At 38.0% G+C, this 19,296-nt stretch overlaps 1 protein-coding gene across 5 annotated transcripts in view; it reads left to right on the forward strand.

Moving 5' to 3' along the window:
• LOC147393347 (COP9 signalosome complex subunit 7-like) overlaps window positions 1-19,296 on the forward strand; it is a 45,945-nt gene that overhangs the window by 17,600 nt on the left and 9,049 nt on the right. For 4 of the 5 annotated variants that reach the window (XM_086456283.1, XM_086456282.1, XM_086456286.1 and 1 more), the window contains one exon: window positions 7,239-7,377. In XM_086456283.1, the coding sequence (XP_086312409.1) occupies window positions 7,239-7,377 (139 nt within the window). Of the gene's footprint in view, window positions 1-7,238; window positions 7,378-14,742; window positions 14,855-19,296 lie in introns of all 5 variants that reach the window. The other variant, XM_086456284.1, reaches the window with a different exon arrangement.

The following is a 19,296-nucleotide window of genomic DNA, read 5'->3' on the forward strand; positions in this document are numbered from 1 at the left end:
GAGAAGAGTTTTATAGGTTGTCCATGTTTTTGTTCTAGATTGGACTGCCAAAAGCAAGTTAGATGGTTTTTGGGATATTTTTTCAGTCTAGGAGGGGGCCCTGCTGCGTAATTTCTCAAGGCTAAGGTCCCTATGGGGGTGCTGGACCCCATCTTATGATTCTTATATTAAAATACAGCTTTAAATTGGTCTGATGACTTTAAACATGGCCTAGGTGACTTGATGACACTACTGGACTTCGGGTAGACATGGGTTGTAGCTGCTGGGATCTGCTACTGTTAAGTTATCTGTAGGAAATTGAATTTATTGAGAATTCTTTGATACCCTTTACAAATGCCCTAATAGGGTATTTATAGACCAACTATCCTATTACAAGAATATTCTAGAAAACTATACCAACTATCATATTACAAGAATATTCTAGAAAACTATCCTATTGGAGAGGATTACAAGAATATTCTAGAAAACTATCCTATTGTAGAAGGTTACAAGAATGTTCTAGAAAGTCAAGAGTGATCAAGAATAATCAAGAAGAATATCTTATTTTCCTAAAATAAGCCTTGTAGATTTTTCAGCACTCCCCCTCAAGCTGGTGAATATATGCTTTCCATTCTTAGCTTGCCAATGACCTTTTGAAATGTGGTTCTAGGTGATCCTTTCGTTAGAACATCTGCAAGTTGCCCTTCTGTTGAAACGTATGGGGTGCAAATTAAACCACTGTTTAGTTTTTCCTTTATGAAATGTCGGTCCACTTCCATATGTTTTGTACAATCATGTTGCACTGGATTATGAGCAATATTGATGGTTGACTTGTTATCACAATACAACCTCATTGGACTGTCCCAGGTGATTTTAAAATCTTCCAGAATTATTTTGATCCACAGAAGTTCACAAATTCCTTGTGCCATTGCCCGAAACTCTGCCTTTGCACTTGATCTTGCTATAACCGATTGCTTTTTACTTCTCCATGTAACTAGATTTCCTCCTAGAAATGTACAATAACCGGATGTTGATTTTCTATCCACCACGGACCCTGCATAATCTGAGTCTGTGTATGCTTCCAAACGCAAGTTTGCTCCCTTTTTAAATAAAATTCCCTTACCTGGACTACCTTTTAAGTATTGGAGGATGCGGTATACGGCTTGCAAGTGTATACTCTTAGGATTGTGCATGAATTGGCTAACCACACTAACAGAATATGCTATGTAAGGCCTAGTATGAGAGAGGTAAATCAGTCTTCTAACCAAACGTTGATACATCCCTTTGTCTACAATCTCATCTTCTGGAGCTTCACTTAGCCTATGATTTGCTTCTATCGGTGTCTCCATGGGCGTGCAACCTATTTTTCCAGTTTCCTTGAGAAGATCTAGCACATACTTTTGTTGTGAGACAAATATTCCTTCCTTTGAACGAGCAACCTCTATACCTAGGAAATACTTCAACTTGCCTAGGTCCTTTATTTCAAACTCTTCTGTAAGACGTTTCTTGAGTGCTCCTTCTTTCTTTGCATCATTACCAGTGACAATAATATCGCCCACATATACCAGTAGTACAGTTACTCCCCCAAAGGCCGAGTGTTTTACGAATAGTGTGTGATCACCTTGACTTTGTTTGTAGCTCATTCCTAACATTGTCTTTGTAAACCTTCCAAACCATGCTCGTGGAGATTGTTTTAACTCATACAATGCTTTCTTCAACCTGCATACCTTCTTATCTCTTGAATTGTCAAATCCTGGAGGTCTCACCATATAAATCTCTTCCTTTAGGTCTCCGTGAAGAAAGGCGTTTTTCACGTCGAATTGGTGTAAACTCCAATCTAAGTTGGCTGCCAATGACAATAAAATCCTTACTGTGTTCATCTTAGCCACCAGTACAAATGTTTCTTCATAGTCCACTCCATAGGTCTGTGTATAACCTTTTGCAACTAACCTGGCCTTGTATCGTTCAAGTGATCCATCAGCTTTATACTTCAGAGAAAACACCCATTTGCATCCAACAGGTTTCTTTCCTTTGAGCAGCTCCACCAACTCCCAGGTTTTGTTCTTTGTGAGTGCATCCATTTCCACTTTCATAGCATGTCTCCATTCTTCTTTGCTTAGGGCCTCAGATAGTGTTTGTGGTATGGTTGTAGAGTTTAGATGGGTGAGAAAGCATTTGTGAGATGGTGACACTTTTTCGAATGATACAAAATGAGACAATGGATATTTTGTACAATTTCGGGTACCTTTTCTAACTGTAATGGGTAAGTCAAGATCATTTTTTTCAAAAACTTCAGAAGACAAGTTGATGACAGGGATATCAATATTTACCTTATTTCTGAGAGTTGGTTCAGACGCTTGAGTTAGTTTCGGCTTTGCAGTGGAACCTCTCTTCCTTGAGTAAACTTGCAATGGTTTCGTGATAACTGATTCAATACAAGTATGTCCTGGGTTTATAGGTTCAAGCTGTACAGCTTCGGGTTGTTTTGATGGCTCAACTTCTTCGTGTTCAAGTTGTTTTGGTGGTTCAGTTTCAAGCAAGGGAAATGGTGGAGTGTTTTGGGTTGGTGGTTGGCTAGCTTGAGCAGGAAAGTCCATTAGAAAGCCATGATCCCCTTGGTCCTTATTTTCACTAGTAAGTGTCTCCCCCTGAAGAGAAGGTTGGAAAAAACTTTCACTTTCAACAAAAGTTACATCGGCGGACACAAAGATTTTGCGAGATGGTGGATGATAACATTTATAACTCTTTTGAGTTGAGGAATACCCCATGAAGACACACCTAAGAGTCGAGGATCAAGTTTACTACGATCATGAGAATGAATATGAACAAACGAGACATATCCAAAACTCGAGGTGACAATTGATTGTGAGATGCAAAATCAGGAACAAATTTGGAAAAGACCTCCCAGGGACTTTTAAAATCAAGAACTCGAGATGGAGTACGGTTTATTAAGTGGGCTAATGTGAGAACTGCTTCACCCCATAAGTATTTGGGGACATTCCGTTGGAATAACAGTGCACGAGTTGTTGACAAGAGATGGCCATTCTTCCTTTCTACCACTCCATTCTGTTGGGGTGTATCTATGCAAGATGATTCATGTATTATCTTCTCTTTTTGAAAATATGGAGATAATACTTGATTAAAATATTCTCTTGCATTGTCAGATCTTATTTTTTTTATTTTAACCCAAACTGATTTTTGACCATTTCATGAAAGATAGGGAGAACCGTGCAAACATCAGATTTTTGTTTTAGCAAAAAAACCCATGTGACACGAGTACAGTCGTCAATAAACGTGACAAACCATTTAGCCCTTGAAATATTTGAAATTCTTGACGGTCCCCAAATGTCACTATGGATTAATTGAAAAAGAAATGAGGATTTTTTATTACTCAAAGGAAAAGAAACTCGTTTGTGTTTGGCAAACTCACAAATGTCACAATGAAATTCACGAATATCAACATTCTTAAATAAGGAAGGAAACATGACACTCAAAGTCCTAAAGGAAGGATGTCCAAACTGAAGGTGATAAAGCCAAATCTGGTCTTTTATTGGAGATCTTGTATCTGACAACAAGGAAGATGGATTGTCAATCCTACAACTCTTATTTTTATTCTGCACATCAAGGTAGTAGAGGCCAATGTTTTCCTTAGTATGCCCAATCGTCATCCCCGTAGCTCGGTCCTGAAAAATACAAGAGGTGGATGAAAAGGTCAAGCTACAATTCAAATCCTTTGTGAGATTTTGGACAGAGACTAGATTTATTGTAAGTTTTGGATTCAGAATTAATGAAGAACTTATGTGAATATCTCCTTGACCTGCTACAGTAGCAAATGACCTATCGGCCAATGTAATTTTTCTGTTACTAGAACGTGGACTATATGTGGAGAATATAAAGGAGCAATGAGTCATGTGATCAATTGCTCCTGAATCAATGATCCAAGAGTCGAAATAGTTACTATCCGAGACACTAAAGGCATGAGAAGAAGAAACCATACTTGAATGTGCAAATGAACACATACCCGATGGTTTCTCTAAGGAGTTGAGAAGTGATCTTAGCCGTTCAATGTCTTCTTTGTTGATCTCCTTGCTATTAGAATTCTCTTGAGCACCTGAGCCATCACTGCCGGTTTGTGCTAGATTAGCATGTCCCTTTTGTTGCCAATTCTGTTGCCAGTTTCTTGATCCTCCCCCATTTCTACCAGAAAACTTTTGTGGTCTCCCATGAAGTTTCCAACACTGCTCCTTCAAGTATCCTGTCTTCTTGCAATAGTTGTATATGAGATTGGCTTTGTTACCATTTCTTTGATCTTGCCGTTTGCTTTTTGAGTTTACAACAAGAGCCTTCTTTGAGGAAGTTAGTTCTCTAGGACTTGTTGTAGCTAATGCTGAGGCTTCCAGCGATGCGTGTGGAACAAGCATGACTCCCCTTCGGCTTTCCTCGGCACGAACAATCGCAATTGTCTCATTTAGAGATGGTAATTCTTCCTTTCCAAAGATCTGCACTCTCACTTGATCAAACTTGAGATTGAAACCCGCCAAGAAGTCATATGTTCGATCATTCTCAATAAATTTTTTGAGAATGGCAGCATCTTCACTATCTTTCATCACAATACATCTATAATGATCCATCTCTTGCCACATGTTTTTCAACAGATTAGAATACTCTGTAATTGAACGATTACCTTGTTTTGTAGCAATAAGTTTGGTCTTAATATCATAAATCTGGGCTGAATCGTTTACTTTTGAGTATGTCTGTCGAACTGTTTCCCATATGTCCTTAGCTGTGGTGAGGAACATACAGGTGTCACTGATTTCCGGCACCATTGCATTCCAAAGCTAGGTCATGACCATGGAGTCCGCTTCATCCCAAGCAGCGAATACAAGATCATTTTTATTGGGTCCGGTACCAAGAAGATGACTGAGTTTTCCCTTGCCTTTGAGAAAAGTTCGAACCAACTGTGACCATTTTAGGTAATTTTTACCATTAAGTCTGTAAGCAGCTTGAATATTCTGCAACTCCCTTATGGCCTGATTGATCGTCACCATCTCAGACTGATTGGTGGCTCCTGACTCTTTTGACATTGTGAATTCAGCAAAGATCACAAGGGAAAAATAAAGGGAGGGTAAAAACAGATGAACAACGAACAAGACGGCAAAAAAAGAAAAAAATCGATTCCCAGAATATGAACCTAAGGCTCTGATACCATGTAGGAAATTGAATTTATTGAGAATTCTTTGATACCCTTTACAAATGCCCCAATAGGGTATTTATAGACCAACTATCCTATTACAAGAATATTTTAGAAAACTATACCAACTATCCTATTACAAGAATATTCTAGAACACTATCCTATTGGAGAGGATTACAAGAATATTCTAGAAAACTATCCTATTGTAGAAGGTTACATGAATGTTCTAGAAAGTCAAGAGTGATCAAGAATGATCAAGAAGAATATCCTATTTTCCTAAAATAAGCCTTGTAGATTTTTCAGCATTATCTTCAAATTCTGTGACTTGGCTCAAGATTCAAAATAGTATAATTATCTATCAAAAGAAAGTACAGTGTTATCTCACATCTCTGAGAGATTCCTTTAAAAAAATGAACTATGTATATTCTCTTATTTTTTTATGAGACTATTTTCTATTTCTTCCCCCCCCCCCCACACAAATTTTCATGTTTTGAAATAATTTAATAGTTTTAGTTACTGCATATTGGCTAGCATAGTCAACTCAAGAGTTGCAGTGTCATTCTTTCCAATAAAAAAGAGAGTTTCAGTGTCATTTTGACATGGACTTCCAAGTCATGTACGGGCGGATTTGTAGTGGGGGCAATGGGGGCATTGGCCCCCATAGAATTTTCAAAGTCTATAAGAGATTATGGGTTATTGTGACAGATGGCAACGGTGGATAGAAAAATCTACTGCTATTGCCCCCATATAAAAAGAAAAACCACCTTTCTTTGCTCCCACAAGAAATTGTCCACTCTTAGGTTGCCCCCACAAAAAATTTTCCACTCTTAAGTTGCCCCACGTAGGCAAAATCCTGGCTCCACCCCTGGAGTCATGTCAAGGTTTTGGATTTTAGAAGCACTGATATACATACATTTTCTGATCCATAAAGGCCACTGAGCTTTTTGAGAAAAGAATAGATATAAAAATTCCTACAATAAAACTAGAGAGCTTCTATAGCCACTCTAACTTTTGCTAACGCCACCCCAAGATGTGTGCTACTTCTTTGGTGATTACATATAAATTGGGGCAGCATTAGCAAAAGTTGGTGTGGCAATAGAATTTCTCTAAAACAACTAGCACTGCAAACAATTGCGGTATTCAGGCGGTTGTCAATTATTCACTTCACTTTACCATCATCATTAAAGCCATATCCCAAAAAATTGGGCTCAGATGAATCAAATTCATTCCATTGTATCCTGTATTCTTGCCTTGGTGACAGGCGTTCCTCAGAGACTAAAGGTAATTTCCTGCCTCCACCCCCCAATCCCCATTTTAACATGTCAACTGGCCACATTACTGACCTTCCAATTGATTTGGTCAAGGTAACACTCAAATGAGTGCACTAGTCCAAAATTGCATCACCTTAAGACATTGATAGTCTTGCTTTCAACCCGAAAATATCATGCTATGAAGAAGGATAGATATGAAATATTTTGCTTATAAAATATATATATATATATATATATATATATATATTTCTAAGTGTTCACATCGTCAGCTCATTTTTAATCACTACCGTAGGCCAACTTGGCCTGAGAATTTGAATTGAGAACCAATATGGCTTTCATTGAACTTAACTGTCTTGTCGGTACACAATTTTCTTTGCTGGTAGCTTCCTACAAATAGCTCACTTTGACACTCCCCACCTCATGCATTTTTGCGGTTCTGAGCAACTGAATTTTTATATATATGGGTGAGAAGTTTCGGAATAGGTTGATCTTTTGTGAGGATGATCTCTATGGCGAGGAGATCATCCTCGCAAAAGTTCAGCCCATTCGGAAACTTCTAACCCATATAAGACGAAATTTGGCTGGGAAACAGGACCTTATATATATATATATATATATATATATATATATATATATATATATATATATATATATATATATATATATTTTTTTTTTTTTGAATTTCTTCAAAGTTCACTTCTTTTGTTCTACCCTTACTTCGGAGTTAGGAGTCCATAGTTTGTACCATCGTGATAGTTTAATCAGTTTTTTTCATGTGTGGATGACTTTACTGTAGGCTAGCTACTTCAGAAAATCTACTTCTATCAATTCAAGAGAAGATTAAATGGGCAGATACAATGATTGAGTTGGAAAAGAATCACAGAAAAAAAGTTGAGGACAGGGTGGAAGAAGTGAAGAACTCTTTATCCTTCAAGGTTGGTTGAATCCAACCCTTGTCTTTTCTTTGCTGGTATTTATAATCATTCAGTATTATCTGATACATAAAATAGGCGCCTCACTAGTGTCTAGTCACATTTATGGACCACTTGCATAAACTTCCCTTGGTAATGATTTCATGTATGTATTGGAAATATTGGAATGGTTAGTTCTAGTTTTACTAATATTAGTTTATTTATTTCTTTGTAAGGGTATTTATGTCTAATCTCTTATTATTGATTATAAATATATGCCAAGCTCTCATTATGAAATTTGAATTTTCTCTTCTAAAATTCTTCTTGGTATTAGAGCCTTCATCTTTATTTCTCCTCAAAATTTTTTTTTCTCTCATTTATCCCACTACACTAACCGCGCTCACCTAGCAGTAGCCTCATCCATAGTTACTCCCCTTTGGGGGCCCTTTCTTTTTGTTGATTTTTATTCTCTTAATTGCATGTTGCGATAGAGATCTTATTAGTTCTTCACATGCCGCAATAGAGTTTTGCGCTGTGATTTTTGCCCTATGTTAAGGTTTTTCTTTGCTATCAACCCTTGTGTTGTTGGGTGAACTTCAATCAGACTCCTACCTGCGTTGTGATCAAAACCACTGGACCTAATTTGCCTTGCGACAGCAGCAGACAACAACAACATGTTGTTGTGTACACCTCAATCTGATCTATAGGTCCTAAACAAGCTTGCGATCAGGTTTTATGGCCTAAACCACACTTTGCGATCATACCTACAGGTCATTAGCAAGCCTGCGATCAGGTTTTATGCCCTAAACAGCCTGCGATCATGTTGTATGCCCTAAACCACACTTTGCGATCATACCTACAGGTCATTAACAAGCCTGCGATTAAGTTTTATGCTCTAAACAACCTCCGATCAGGTTGTATGCCCTAAATCAAACTCTCCGATTATACCTATAGGCCCTAAACAAGCCTCTGACGCCAGCAGACAGAGGTTGAAGCCTTGCGATCAGTTTATATGCCCTATACAAGCCCTGCGATCAAACCTTCAGACCTTGAATAGTCCTCCGATCAGTTTACAGACCCTGAACAACCCTTGCGATCAGCCTATTAGCCCTTATCTGCCCTACGATCAGTTCGACAATAGCTTTAGGGTTGTATGAAGAAATTTTTTGGTGACCTGCGATCAACAGTAGAGACTTCGACAGCAACAGAAATATATTATTTTGTGACTTTCTTTGACAACAACAAGAAGAAATATTTTTCTTTGACCTTGAATAGCAAGGGGCTTCGACATGAAGCAATTGTGCACTATCTGACCTTCGACAGTACTAAACGGGAGATCTCCCTTCAATCTAAAGTTCCTTCCTGTTCATAGTGTGCAATGACGACGCCTAATGAGACTAAGGATTCTACCACAACTCTTGGGGCAAATTTCTCTGTCCAGCGTATAACCAATGCACCACTAGATGGTCATAACTGTTAGTCTTGGTCTCGGTTTGTATGCCTTTATTTGGGTAGTAGAGGCAAATCTGGTTGGTTGTCAGGCGTTATTCCTAAGCTACCTCTCACTGATCCAAAATTTGAACAATGGAAAATTGATAATTGTACCATTCTTGGAGGGTTATTTAATTCCATGAAGCAACGCATCTACACTATGTTTATGTATCATGAGACTGTTTCTTCTTTGTGGACAACTCTCACTCAAACATATGCACATGCTTGTAATGACTCGCGGATTTATGAACTTTATCGGGATATTGTTCGGGCTACATAAAGAAATCAGAGTGTTGCAAATTGCTTTGGATTCCTTTAGTCTCGTTGGGAGGAACTCTCGTACTATGAGTTTATGGCTGAGTTGTCTGCTGAGGCAGCCGAGTATGTGGTCAAGAGAATTGCTTTTCATCAGACATCAGTTTCTCATGGGTTTACGTCCTGAGTTTGAAGCACTGCGGACCCAAATCCTTAATACCACGCCTCTACCGTCCTTATTTGAGACATTTGCGACCATTGATAGCGATGAGCGTCGTCACCATGTAGTTCCCTCTCAGATTCAGTCCCCTATCAGTATCTTTGCTCCAGATACAGATCAGATGGCTTTCGCAGTCAATTCGGATTTCTCTAACTCCCGTACTCAAGTATCTGGGAATCGAGGTCGTGGCAGTCGTGGACGTGATAAAGGTAGTGGTCTTACGTGTAGCCACTGTGGGAAGATTGGCCATGAGAAGACTCATTGTTTTCAAGTCTATCTCCACCTGTTGAGATCTTCTAGAGGACAACCTCGTGTTGTTGTTGTGGAATCTATCTCTATTGAACCTACGTCCCTTGGAACTATTGATTTGCAACATCTACAGACGCAAATTACAACTATTGTACGGGATCAGCTCCCGGCTCAGACTTCCTCGTCCTTGACAGTCGCATTTGTTACCATATCTCCAGGTACCTCTTCTGCATTTCATGTCTTTCAGTCTGGCTCTGGTCCTCTGACTTAGGTAATTGATTTTGATGCCTCTGATCACATGACCGGTGAGTCTAATCACTTTATTTCTCCCATTTTTCCTACTACTCATAAGGAGGTTCGCCTTGCTGATGGGTCTCTTACCCCTATTCATAGCAAATGTACTATCTCCTTGACCCTTGATTTTTCTCTAGATTCCGTTCTCCATATTCCTCACCAATCTCTTAACCTTATGTCTGTGAGTAGTATAACAAAATCTCTAAATTGTTCTGTAACATTTTTTTTTACTCACTGTGTCTTTTAGGACCTGATTTCGAGGACGATTTTTGGCAAGGGGTATGAGAGGGATGAGCTGTACCTGTTTGGCGCTCCACCTACTGCTGCTCCAGCTTCCGTCTTCCCACTTACTCGGAATCATACTTTTTCTTCCTAGACTTTAGACTTATGGCATGTTCGATTAGGACATGCTAATTTTCAGCACTTATGTTTATTATTTCCTACTTTAAAAACTTCTTGTAATGGACACAAATTTCAGTGCTCTGTGTGTGAGCTTTCTAAACACATACCTACATCTTATATTCCTCGTATGCATCGATTTAATGCTATTTTTGACTTAGTTCATTCTGATGTTTGGGGGCCTTCTCCTGTTACTGTTTTTAATGATCATAGATATTATGTTACATTTATTGATGACTACTCTCGTTGTACTTGGATTTATTTAATGCGTTCTCGTTCTGAGGTGTTCCCTATTTTTGCTAATTTCCTCAAAATGATTCAGACTCAGTACAACATTACTGTCAAATCTCTTAGGACAGATAATGGAGGAGACTATATTTCTGATGGGATTCGGTCCCATCTCCATGAGCATATTCTGCTTCATCAGTTAACTTGCCCATACATTCCTGAGCAAAATGGGGTGGCAAAACATAAGAACCGCCACCTCATGAACATCGTTTGTTGCCTTCTGCGAAGGATGCATGTTCCCAGGTTCTATTGGAATATGGCTGTTCTTACTGCTGTTTTTCTAATGAATCGTATTCCGAGCCGTACCCTACCCTCTCATGTTCTTCGACCTGATAGTACTCTCTTTCCCATTACACCAAGAGTTTTTGGGTGTACCTGCTTTGTTCAGGATAGAACTCTCCATCGCACCAAACTAGATGATAAAGTCATTCGTTGTGTTTTCTTGGGTTATTTATCTATGTCAAAGGGGTATCGGTACTATAATCCACTCACCCATCGTCTTATTCATTCCTTGGATGTCACATTTTTTGAAAATGTTCATTTTTTTCGTACTTCAAGTATCTTGCAGACGGTACTGTTGATCGCTACAAGGCCCGTCTCATCGCTAAGGGATTTATATAGACTCCGAGAAAGGACTTTGGTGCCACATTTGCCCCTGTAGTCAAACTTACTACTTCTCATCTTCTTATATCTTTAGCGGCATGTCATTTATGGCCTCTTCACCGGCTTGATGTGAAGAATGCATTTCTAAACAGTGATTTGACAGAAGTCATTTATATGGATCCTCCTCCTGGGTTTCGTCTTCAGGGGGAGTATTCTGGGAAAGTATGTCGGCTTCTCAAATCTCTATATGGCCTAAAGCAGTCTTCGCGAGCTTGGTTCCAGCGTTTCTCTGAGGTCATTCTATCTATGGGGTTTTCTAGATGCCACTTTGACTATACTTGCTTTATTCAACGAGGAATAGATGGTCGCAATACCATTGTCTTGGTTTATGTGGATGATATTATAATAACTGGAAATGATACACAATGGATTGACAAAGTTAAAAGGCAATTGGGTAATGTTTTTGAGGTTAAGGACTTAGGTCCCCTCAAGTACTTTTTGGGGATAGAGGTAGCCCATTCACGTCGTGGTATTTCGTAATCTCAACGCAAATACACATTGGATCTTCTTCAGGACATTGGTATGCTTGGTTGTCGTCCTGCCTCTTCTCCAATGGATCAGAATCATCGTCTTTATGCTGAATCTGGGGAGCTTTTATTTGATCCTTCATCTTACTAGAAACTCATAGGCCATTTGATTTATCTAACATTGGACCGGATTTGACCTTTGCAGTCAGTGTAGTCAGTCAGTTTATGCATGCTCCGCGTACCTCTCATCTTGACGCTGTGTACCGTATCCTTCGCTACTTGAAGTCTTGTCCTGGTTTAGATCTATTTTATTCGTCTACTACTCAGCCACATTTGTCATGTTTCACTGATGCTGATTATGCTGGTTCTCTTAAAGATAGGAAATCTACATCTGGTTTTTGTACTTTTTATGGTGGTAACCTTATTTCGTGGAAAAGTAAGAAATAGAGTGTGGTTTCTCGTTCGTTTGCTGAAGTCGAGTATCGTGATATGGCTCTTGGCACATGTGAGCTTCTTTGGCTTAGATCTTTACTAACAGAGTTGGATTTCCTATTATTGATTCCTCCTTGCTGTTCTTTGACAACAAGTCTGCTATCATGCTTGCATCTAACTCAGTCTTTCACGAAAGAACTAAGCATATCGAAGTTGATGTTCACTTTTTCAGGGAGAAAGTTCAATCTGGTGCACTTGAGACAGTCTTTGTTTATTCTTTAGATCAACTAGCCAATATGCTTACAAAGTCTGTTGAACCTTTTGTCACTAACTCTCACCTTGCCAAGCTGGGTCTAATTGATATATTTGCCCCAGCTTGAGGGGGAGTATTGGAAATATTAGAATGGTTAGTTCTAGTTTTACTAATTTTAGTTTATTTCTTTGTAAGGGCATTTATGTCTAATCCCTTATTATTGATTATAAACATATGCCAAGCTCTCATTATGAGACTTGACTTTTCTCTTCTAAAATTCTTTTGTATGAAGTCATTTTCTAATGTTATGCACCTTCAATTTGCATATACCTATTTATAATAAATGGAAATTGGATTTTTTTATGGGACATGGTGTCCTCACCCCCTTTGGAAGTGGGATTAACCCTAGTAGATGCGCCTTGCCACACCACAGATGGGCGTATCTGGTAAAGTCACTGGTGGGGGGACTTGATCTCACGGCCCTGGGGAGTGCACCCAGGTCGTTGAGCCATTGCTCGACCACTCGAATGGCAGTGGAAACCGAATTTACAAATATAAGCAATTATCATGCAAAACTCTGTGGCTCTTACATCATGCATATGCAGGCTGGTCAGGACCTATGTTACCTGTTTTTACGGTTCATGTCGGTGCAAATTTGGGTTTACAGTACACCAGTCTAAAATGGACCGGTTTGTAGGGTTGGGAAGAGAATTTGTTTCTTTCTTCCTTAGTTTGTTTCCGTTATGCCCATAATTCAAGCATATAAGCAAGTCAAGGTATACAAACATAACGTTAAAATATTCTGAGTTGCACAAAAAAATAGTACATAGAATGATCCAAATTCTAAATAAAATTTACATATAAATAATCCTTAAAACATAATACCTTTCGCATATTGAAATAACATAGTGGTTTAACATACACACCCCAAAAGTATCATCTGAAAACCATTGCCTTATTAAGTGTCACATTGATCAAGTTACACCAAATCATATTTCAAAAAGCATCCAAATCAAATTAAGTGTTCATATATTGGTGGGTAGAAAATGATGAAATAAATCAAGTAGGCCCTTCATCTATGGTGAGTTCTGTGCTAAGGGAAGGTAAAATTTATGGGAAGATTGGAGATATCTTAGAGGAGGAAAGCACAAAAAATAAAGAAAGTGTATTTAGTTGTTTATCTTGTATCTTTACTATTATAATGAGAGAAGGGCGGAAGGCCGAATAGGTGTTTGTTTACAACAAAATTTGGAAGACCAAAATTTCTCCCACTTTTACATTTCACCTCACTATTATCTAAGTCATTTTAGTCAAAAGAAACAGAATTTGAACTCCACGACCTCCTATAACCGCATTAGTTAGTTCTTAACATTCTAAGATTACAACAATATTCTTTTCATTATTTTTCCACAAAATCACCTTAGTTAATATTTTAAATTATAATGGGCGGACGTTTGAAGGGAAGGAAAATTCGGTGCAGGAAATTACCATTAGCATCCTTGGTTTACTGTTTCTTTAGTGCAAACAATTTAAGGAGTTTAGAGGGTTGTTTTTCGAGGACTTTTTGGTTGAATGGGATATTGTAAGTAGGGGAGATTTAGCATGTGTCTTTTCTTTTAAGGACTCCTCGGTCTTCTTATCAGTAAAATTTACTTATATTTAAAAAAAAACCTTATATTATATTAAATAATAAAATTAGATTGTTTATTTAAATTTTTTATAATTACTTTTTCTTGGTATTTTAGTAACCCCCCTTGGTGATATTAGGATCATGCGAAATGCAGGATGAGGTCTACCCCCCTGGACTTTTGTTGACCCAATCAAATTGTTAATGAAAACGATTCTCTCTTAACAGAGAATGTTAAATGTTCAATTGAAATTACAAAATTACCATGATGATCTGAACTCTTATGAGGCTGAATGTGGGCTCGGAGAGAGAATCGTTTAAGTTAACAACTTGAATGGTTCAATGAAAGTCTGGGGAGTAGACCTCATCTTGCATTTTAAGAGGGTGGGGGGGACCCTAATATCACCAATTTCTCAGTTTTTTTTTTTTGTACACTTAAATGCACATTATATAAGGTGGTCGAGGTGATCAACAAGCAAAGTACTAGACTGAGGACTTACATAGGATCTAATTTACAAACCCAGCCCCAAATTTTATGATCCTCCAAAAGAATGTACAAATCAAGCAGTTCCAATTTCAATAAGGTTTACTTTTGAACCTAGGGGATTTCCTAAGTTAGAGCTGTCAAGATGGTGAATACTGACCCTGTGGAGAACTTCCAAAAGTTATTTTTATATGTAGATACAATAAACGTATGAATACTAAATATTTGGGCTATATTGGTCAACATGTCTTACGTACGTGGTGGCAGAAGTTACACACTGTATGCAGGCAGATGTTGATTTCCGAGGTTATGAGGAGGCCGGCCAATCTGAGCCTGGTGGAGTGATGGACTATCAGGAAGATCAAAGCAGACCCAAGAGGTAGTATGTTACACCTGGTCTCCGTAAATTGTGACTCCATGCATATGCTGTGCTTTGAATTAGTATAATATAAAGAGTCTGACTAGCCTTACTAAGGATTTCACCCATACTAAGTGTCCTTGGGCTCAATTTGTGGCATCCAAAACCATGATTCAATGTGTCTGGATTATAGAGGACAAAATTCTATGAACTTAGAAAAAAAAATTCCAAAAAAAGTTTTTTTTCACCATTGAATTTTAATTTTAAATTTGGGATTTAGGTGGAAGTTCGGTAACTATCCATTTTAAAAACCTTGGATCAAGCCCAAAAGAAATTGTTTTTAATTTAATTTTTTTTTTTTGGGGCCTGTTTTTCCCATGATTGAATTGCCAATGTGGTAATCCATTTGAGCAAAACTACCCTTAGTAAGGCTTAAAATCTTACTAAGGAAAGTGTTTTTCCAAAATAAATATTGCACTGACCATCCTTGAGGCTTAAAGATGGACATGTGTTGTATGACTACATGGACTATAGCAATCATTTGTTGTGTCAAGGAAAGAGCGTGCTTAGGTGAACATTCAGGCACAACATGCCAGGCGGTCTGGTCACACTGCAGCATCCATAATCCCAACTCCTGTCCCTCAATGACCAAAGAAAGGTCTTGCTTGTCTTACTTGCCATATAAGCTCTGCTCTGGCCAAGTGGCAAATATTTACCTTTCCCTCGTCCCAGTCACAGGTTCAAGACTTTCCCATGCCACTTTCATGCCATGTTTGGTTTTATCCAGTGCATGTAGCTACCACCTGGCCTTGACCTTATGCTGGATTTCTGGTTCTGCCTGAGTGAAGATTCTATTGATTATATCATGCACATGTGCAGGGCCTGTGATGTCTTTCCTTAACTAACATGTATGTGTCACACTTATTCATAAACTTTTAAGTTCCTTTTAGGTGTTTAAGATTTGTTGGGTGCTTTCTTAGGTTTGTATGGGTATTTTGGTTATAGGCTAACAAACATTGTTGGATAGCGGACACAACTTTTGGTTAAAATTTTTTAGTTTCACGGAGGATAGGAAGAGATTTCTTAAGCTTTATATATGATCCCTCCATAAATACTTTGTTATTCTGAAAAAGCGACTTGGATATGTGTTAAATGGCTAAGCCATCAAGTTCACGCCCTTACATATGTGGTGCGCTTATGAGGTGCACTTTGAACATGGCACGTGTGCATCGCTGATCTCTTTTTTTTTTATTGGTAATGTCATGCCTCAAAATCCTAACACACATCCCCATGATTAAGTGTTAGAATCTCAAGGTGTGAGATATTTTCCATATAGTTACAAACACATATAACTCAACAATTTCAGACAATGATATCATATGTTGCAGCGAACGCATAACTAAATACAATACATAAACAAAAGCAACTATCTTATCTCACAACTTCCTTTATTTATATATAACAGAAAGAAATATTGGCACGTATTGCCAATAATATACTAACTTGATCTCTCAATATAAACCAACTACTCTATCTACTAACACTTAGAACACACAAACCTATTGATCTCGAAATAGCAACAGTCTTAAAGCTGATCATCAATCACTGAAACTTCCTAAAACTGAGATGATTGGTAGGGTGAGTAACAGGGGAGTTACCCAGTGGGAAACATATATTTCGAAGTCATAGTCCTAATATGCAAATTAATCATACTAGAAGCAATTTTAAAAATATGTAGGTTTATTCCAAATAATATCAACTACGAAAACAATCAAATCAACATATTGAAATAACTGCATTTAAATAATTTAACTGAAATATTGTAAATGTTAACATCTGTAAATCATCTCGGCATCCACATAATATACAATCAACGATAGTGCGTTAGAATAGAGGTTGAGAATCATGACTGATGTGAACATCTCAGTCAAGATACGTATATGTTCTAATACTTCACCGGTGTGGAATCCCACCGTTAGTTCCTGATTTTAAGGTTAGCAAAACAAACCAATAGGGGTAGTTGTTTATCCGGCTTGGGTTGACCGTTTGACCAGGGCAATAGTGAAACATGTCTTTATGACGCATAACATGGGTTAAATCCGTTTGACTACTCTAGATTGTTAATGATCATAAGCTAACTAGCTTTGTCTATACCCGATGGGCGTGCATGCGAACCTCAAATAACTTTAGTCTTGTATAGACAACCTTTATATTTTGTTCTCTATTAAAGATAAATGAATTTCCTGGAATCCTGGTGTGATGTTGCGTTCTTATGCATCCCATACTACATGGAAAATCAAATATTGAAACAGTTATTCTAGAATATTGTGTCAATTCGGAAGTGACACCAAGCTATTATTTATAGGCATTGACAATCTTTTTAATAGATCACTAAAACAATATGTATGTAAAATTTTTCTCTTTTTCAAAATATTAAACTTTGTTATTTTGAAACATTAAACTCTTCTTTTTTTCAAAACATAAACCAAACTGAAAAGAAACATTCAGTATGTGTGTGGAAATCCAGGCTTTCTGTGAAATATCATCTTGTCACGGTATCCAACCTTGCGATCACGCCAACTAAAATAAATCAAACCTCGCGATCACATGAGCTAAATCTAATGTATCATGGGTATTCTGATGTAGAACACATTACTCTTGATTTTCGAGAGAAAATGGACCATAAAAAAAGAAAAAAAGAGTAGAATTTTCATGATCGAATCAACTTATCTAGATCTGCTTGAGTTGATTCAGCTTGATCGAGTCAACTCAGTTTGACCAGTCTAGTTCAGGTTGATCCGGTTGGGTCCATCCTCAATTCAATTTTGATTTTAGTCGTATGTCTTTAGTTTAGTTCAATTTTAAGTTATTTGGTTAATTTCCATTTTAACTTTAGGAAGTTTTTATTGTGTTTAGTTTCTAATTTGCTCAGTCTCTAATTTATTGTCAAGTTTTTACTTGTTTGTTTAAATTCGTTTTTATTCTTTAGGCTATAATTAGAAGTGCTTAGAAGTCTCTAAAGTGAATTATAATAGGATTAGAAGATTAGTAATATGTTATAGATAGACTAGAATGTTTCTTGTGGACACATGATTTATTCATTTTTGAATATATCGACCACTTTGGGAGGTTTTGGAGTCGTCACCATTCATACTTGTAAAAGGGTGTGAATGGTCACTCGATGTCGCATTTTTCGAAAAATTATGTCATTTTGGCATTTGATGACTCTTGTACGGATAAGGTACATGGTCCAACTTTTGATTCTAGGTAAGGGGGTCCATTTTATGGAGTAGGGAAGGTGTTAGGCACCCTACTCCATCCACCATTGGTGGCAACCTCGGATTCGGTCATTTTTGAAAATAAAAATAAAAGAATCGGAAAATCCCATATGTGCCCTCAAGTATGAGGGACTTTAATATTGGTTCAAACCATTGAGGGCACCCTTATTGAAAAAGGGACCCTTTGATGACTCAAACCATTGTGGTGTGTGTTTGTAGATGTAGAGAGGGGGAGAAGTAGAAGAGGGAAGTGGGGATGAGAGAATGGGGTGATCCTTGTCCAAACCCACCTTGATCTTGGGTTGACTTTCTTTGACCTTCACAAGATGAGTCTTCTTTGACCTTCCTTGACTTGCTTGAAAAAGATAGTTGAGAGTTGAGAGTTGTGAGTTTGAGAGTTGAGAGTAGTGAGGTGAGTAGAGAGTTTTTTAGAGAGTATTTTTCTCAAATGTTCATTAGGTGGTGAGAGTTGAGAATGAGGGGTTTTTATAGAGTTTGGGGCAGAGTTGGGTGAAATGATGAGAAATTGTATAATGGTGTGAGGTTTAAGAGAGGGTTGTGTGTAAATTGATGGGGATTGAAGGGTATTTGTGTAAGAGGGTTAAATGGGTTGGATCTCTCAACCCATTTGGGTTGAGTGTTAAGTGAAAGGGAATTAATGAGAGTGGTTGAGAGGATGGGATTGTGTAAGAGGGTAATTAATTGGTGAGGTAAAAGGGGAGTGGTGTTTGGTTTAAGAGAATAGATTGTGTTAGAGGATAATTAATTAGGTTGTTGGGAGGGTGAGGGAGATGATGACATGTGTTAAAATGTATGGAGATTAGAGGTTTGGATGAGTTGATGGGAGGAGATGAGTGTTTGATTTGAGAGAATAGGGATTTATAGGGAATGATGGGGGTAGGTTAGGGGAAGGTGTTTGATTTGAGAGAATGGGGGTTTGTAGGGAATGATGAGGGTAGGTTAGTAGGAGGTATAAGTTAGAGGTGTTTGATTTGAGAGAATGGAGGTTTGTAGGGAATGATGAGGGTAGGTTAGGGGGAGGTATGGGTTGATGTGATTTTTTAGAGAAAGGTGATGGGAGTGGATAGTTTTGATGAGGGAGGTGAGTTGAGGTGGTGACATGTGTCCCACCTTGATGATGTTGGGCGATTGGTTGTGATGTTGGGCTTGGGTTGAGAGTTGGGT

The sequence above is a fragment of the Akebia trifoliata genome, chromosome 10, assembly GCF_017979445.1.
Source record: "Akebia trifoliata isolate Shusen 1 chromosome 10, ASM1797944v1, whole genome shotgun sequence".
Classification (NCBI taxonomy): domain Eukaryota; kingdom Viridiplantae; phylum Streptophyta; class Magnoliopsida; order Ranunculales; family Lardizabalaceae; genus Akebia; species Akebia trifoliata.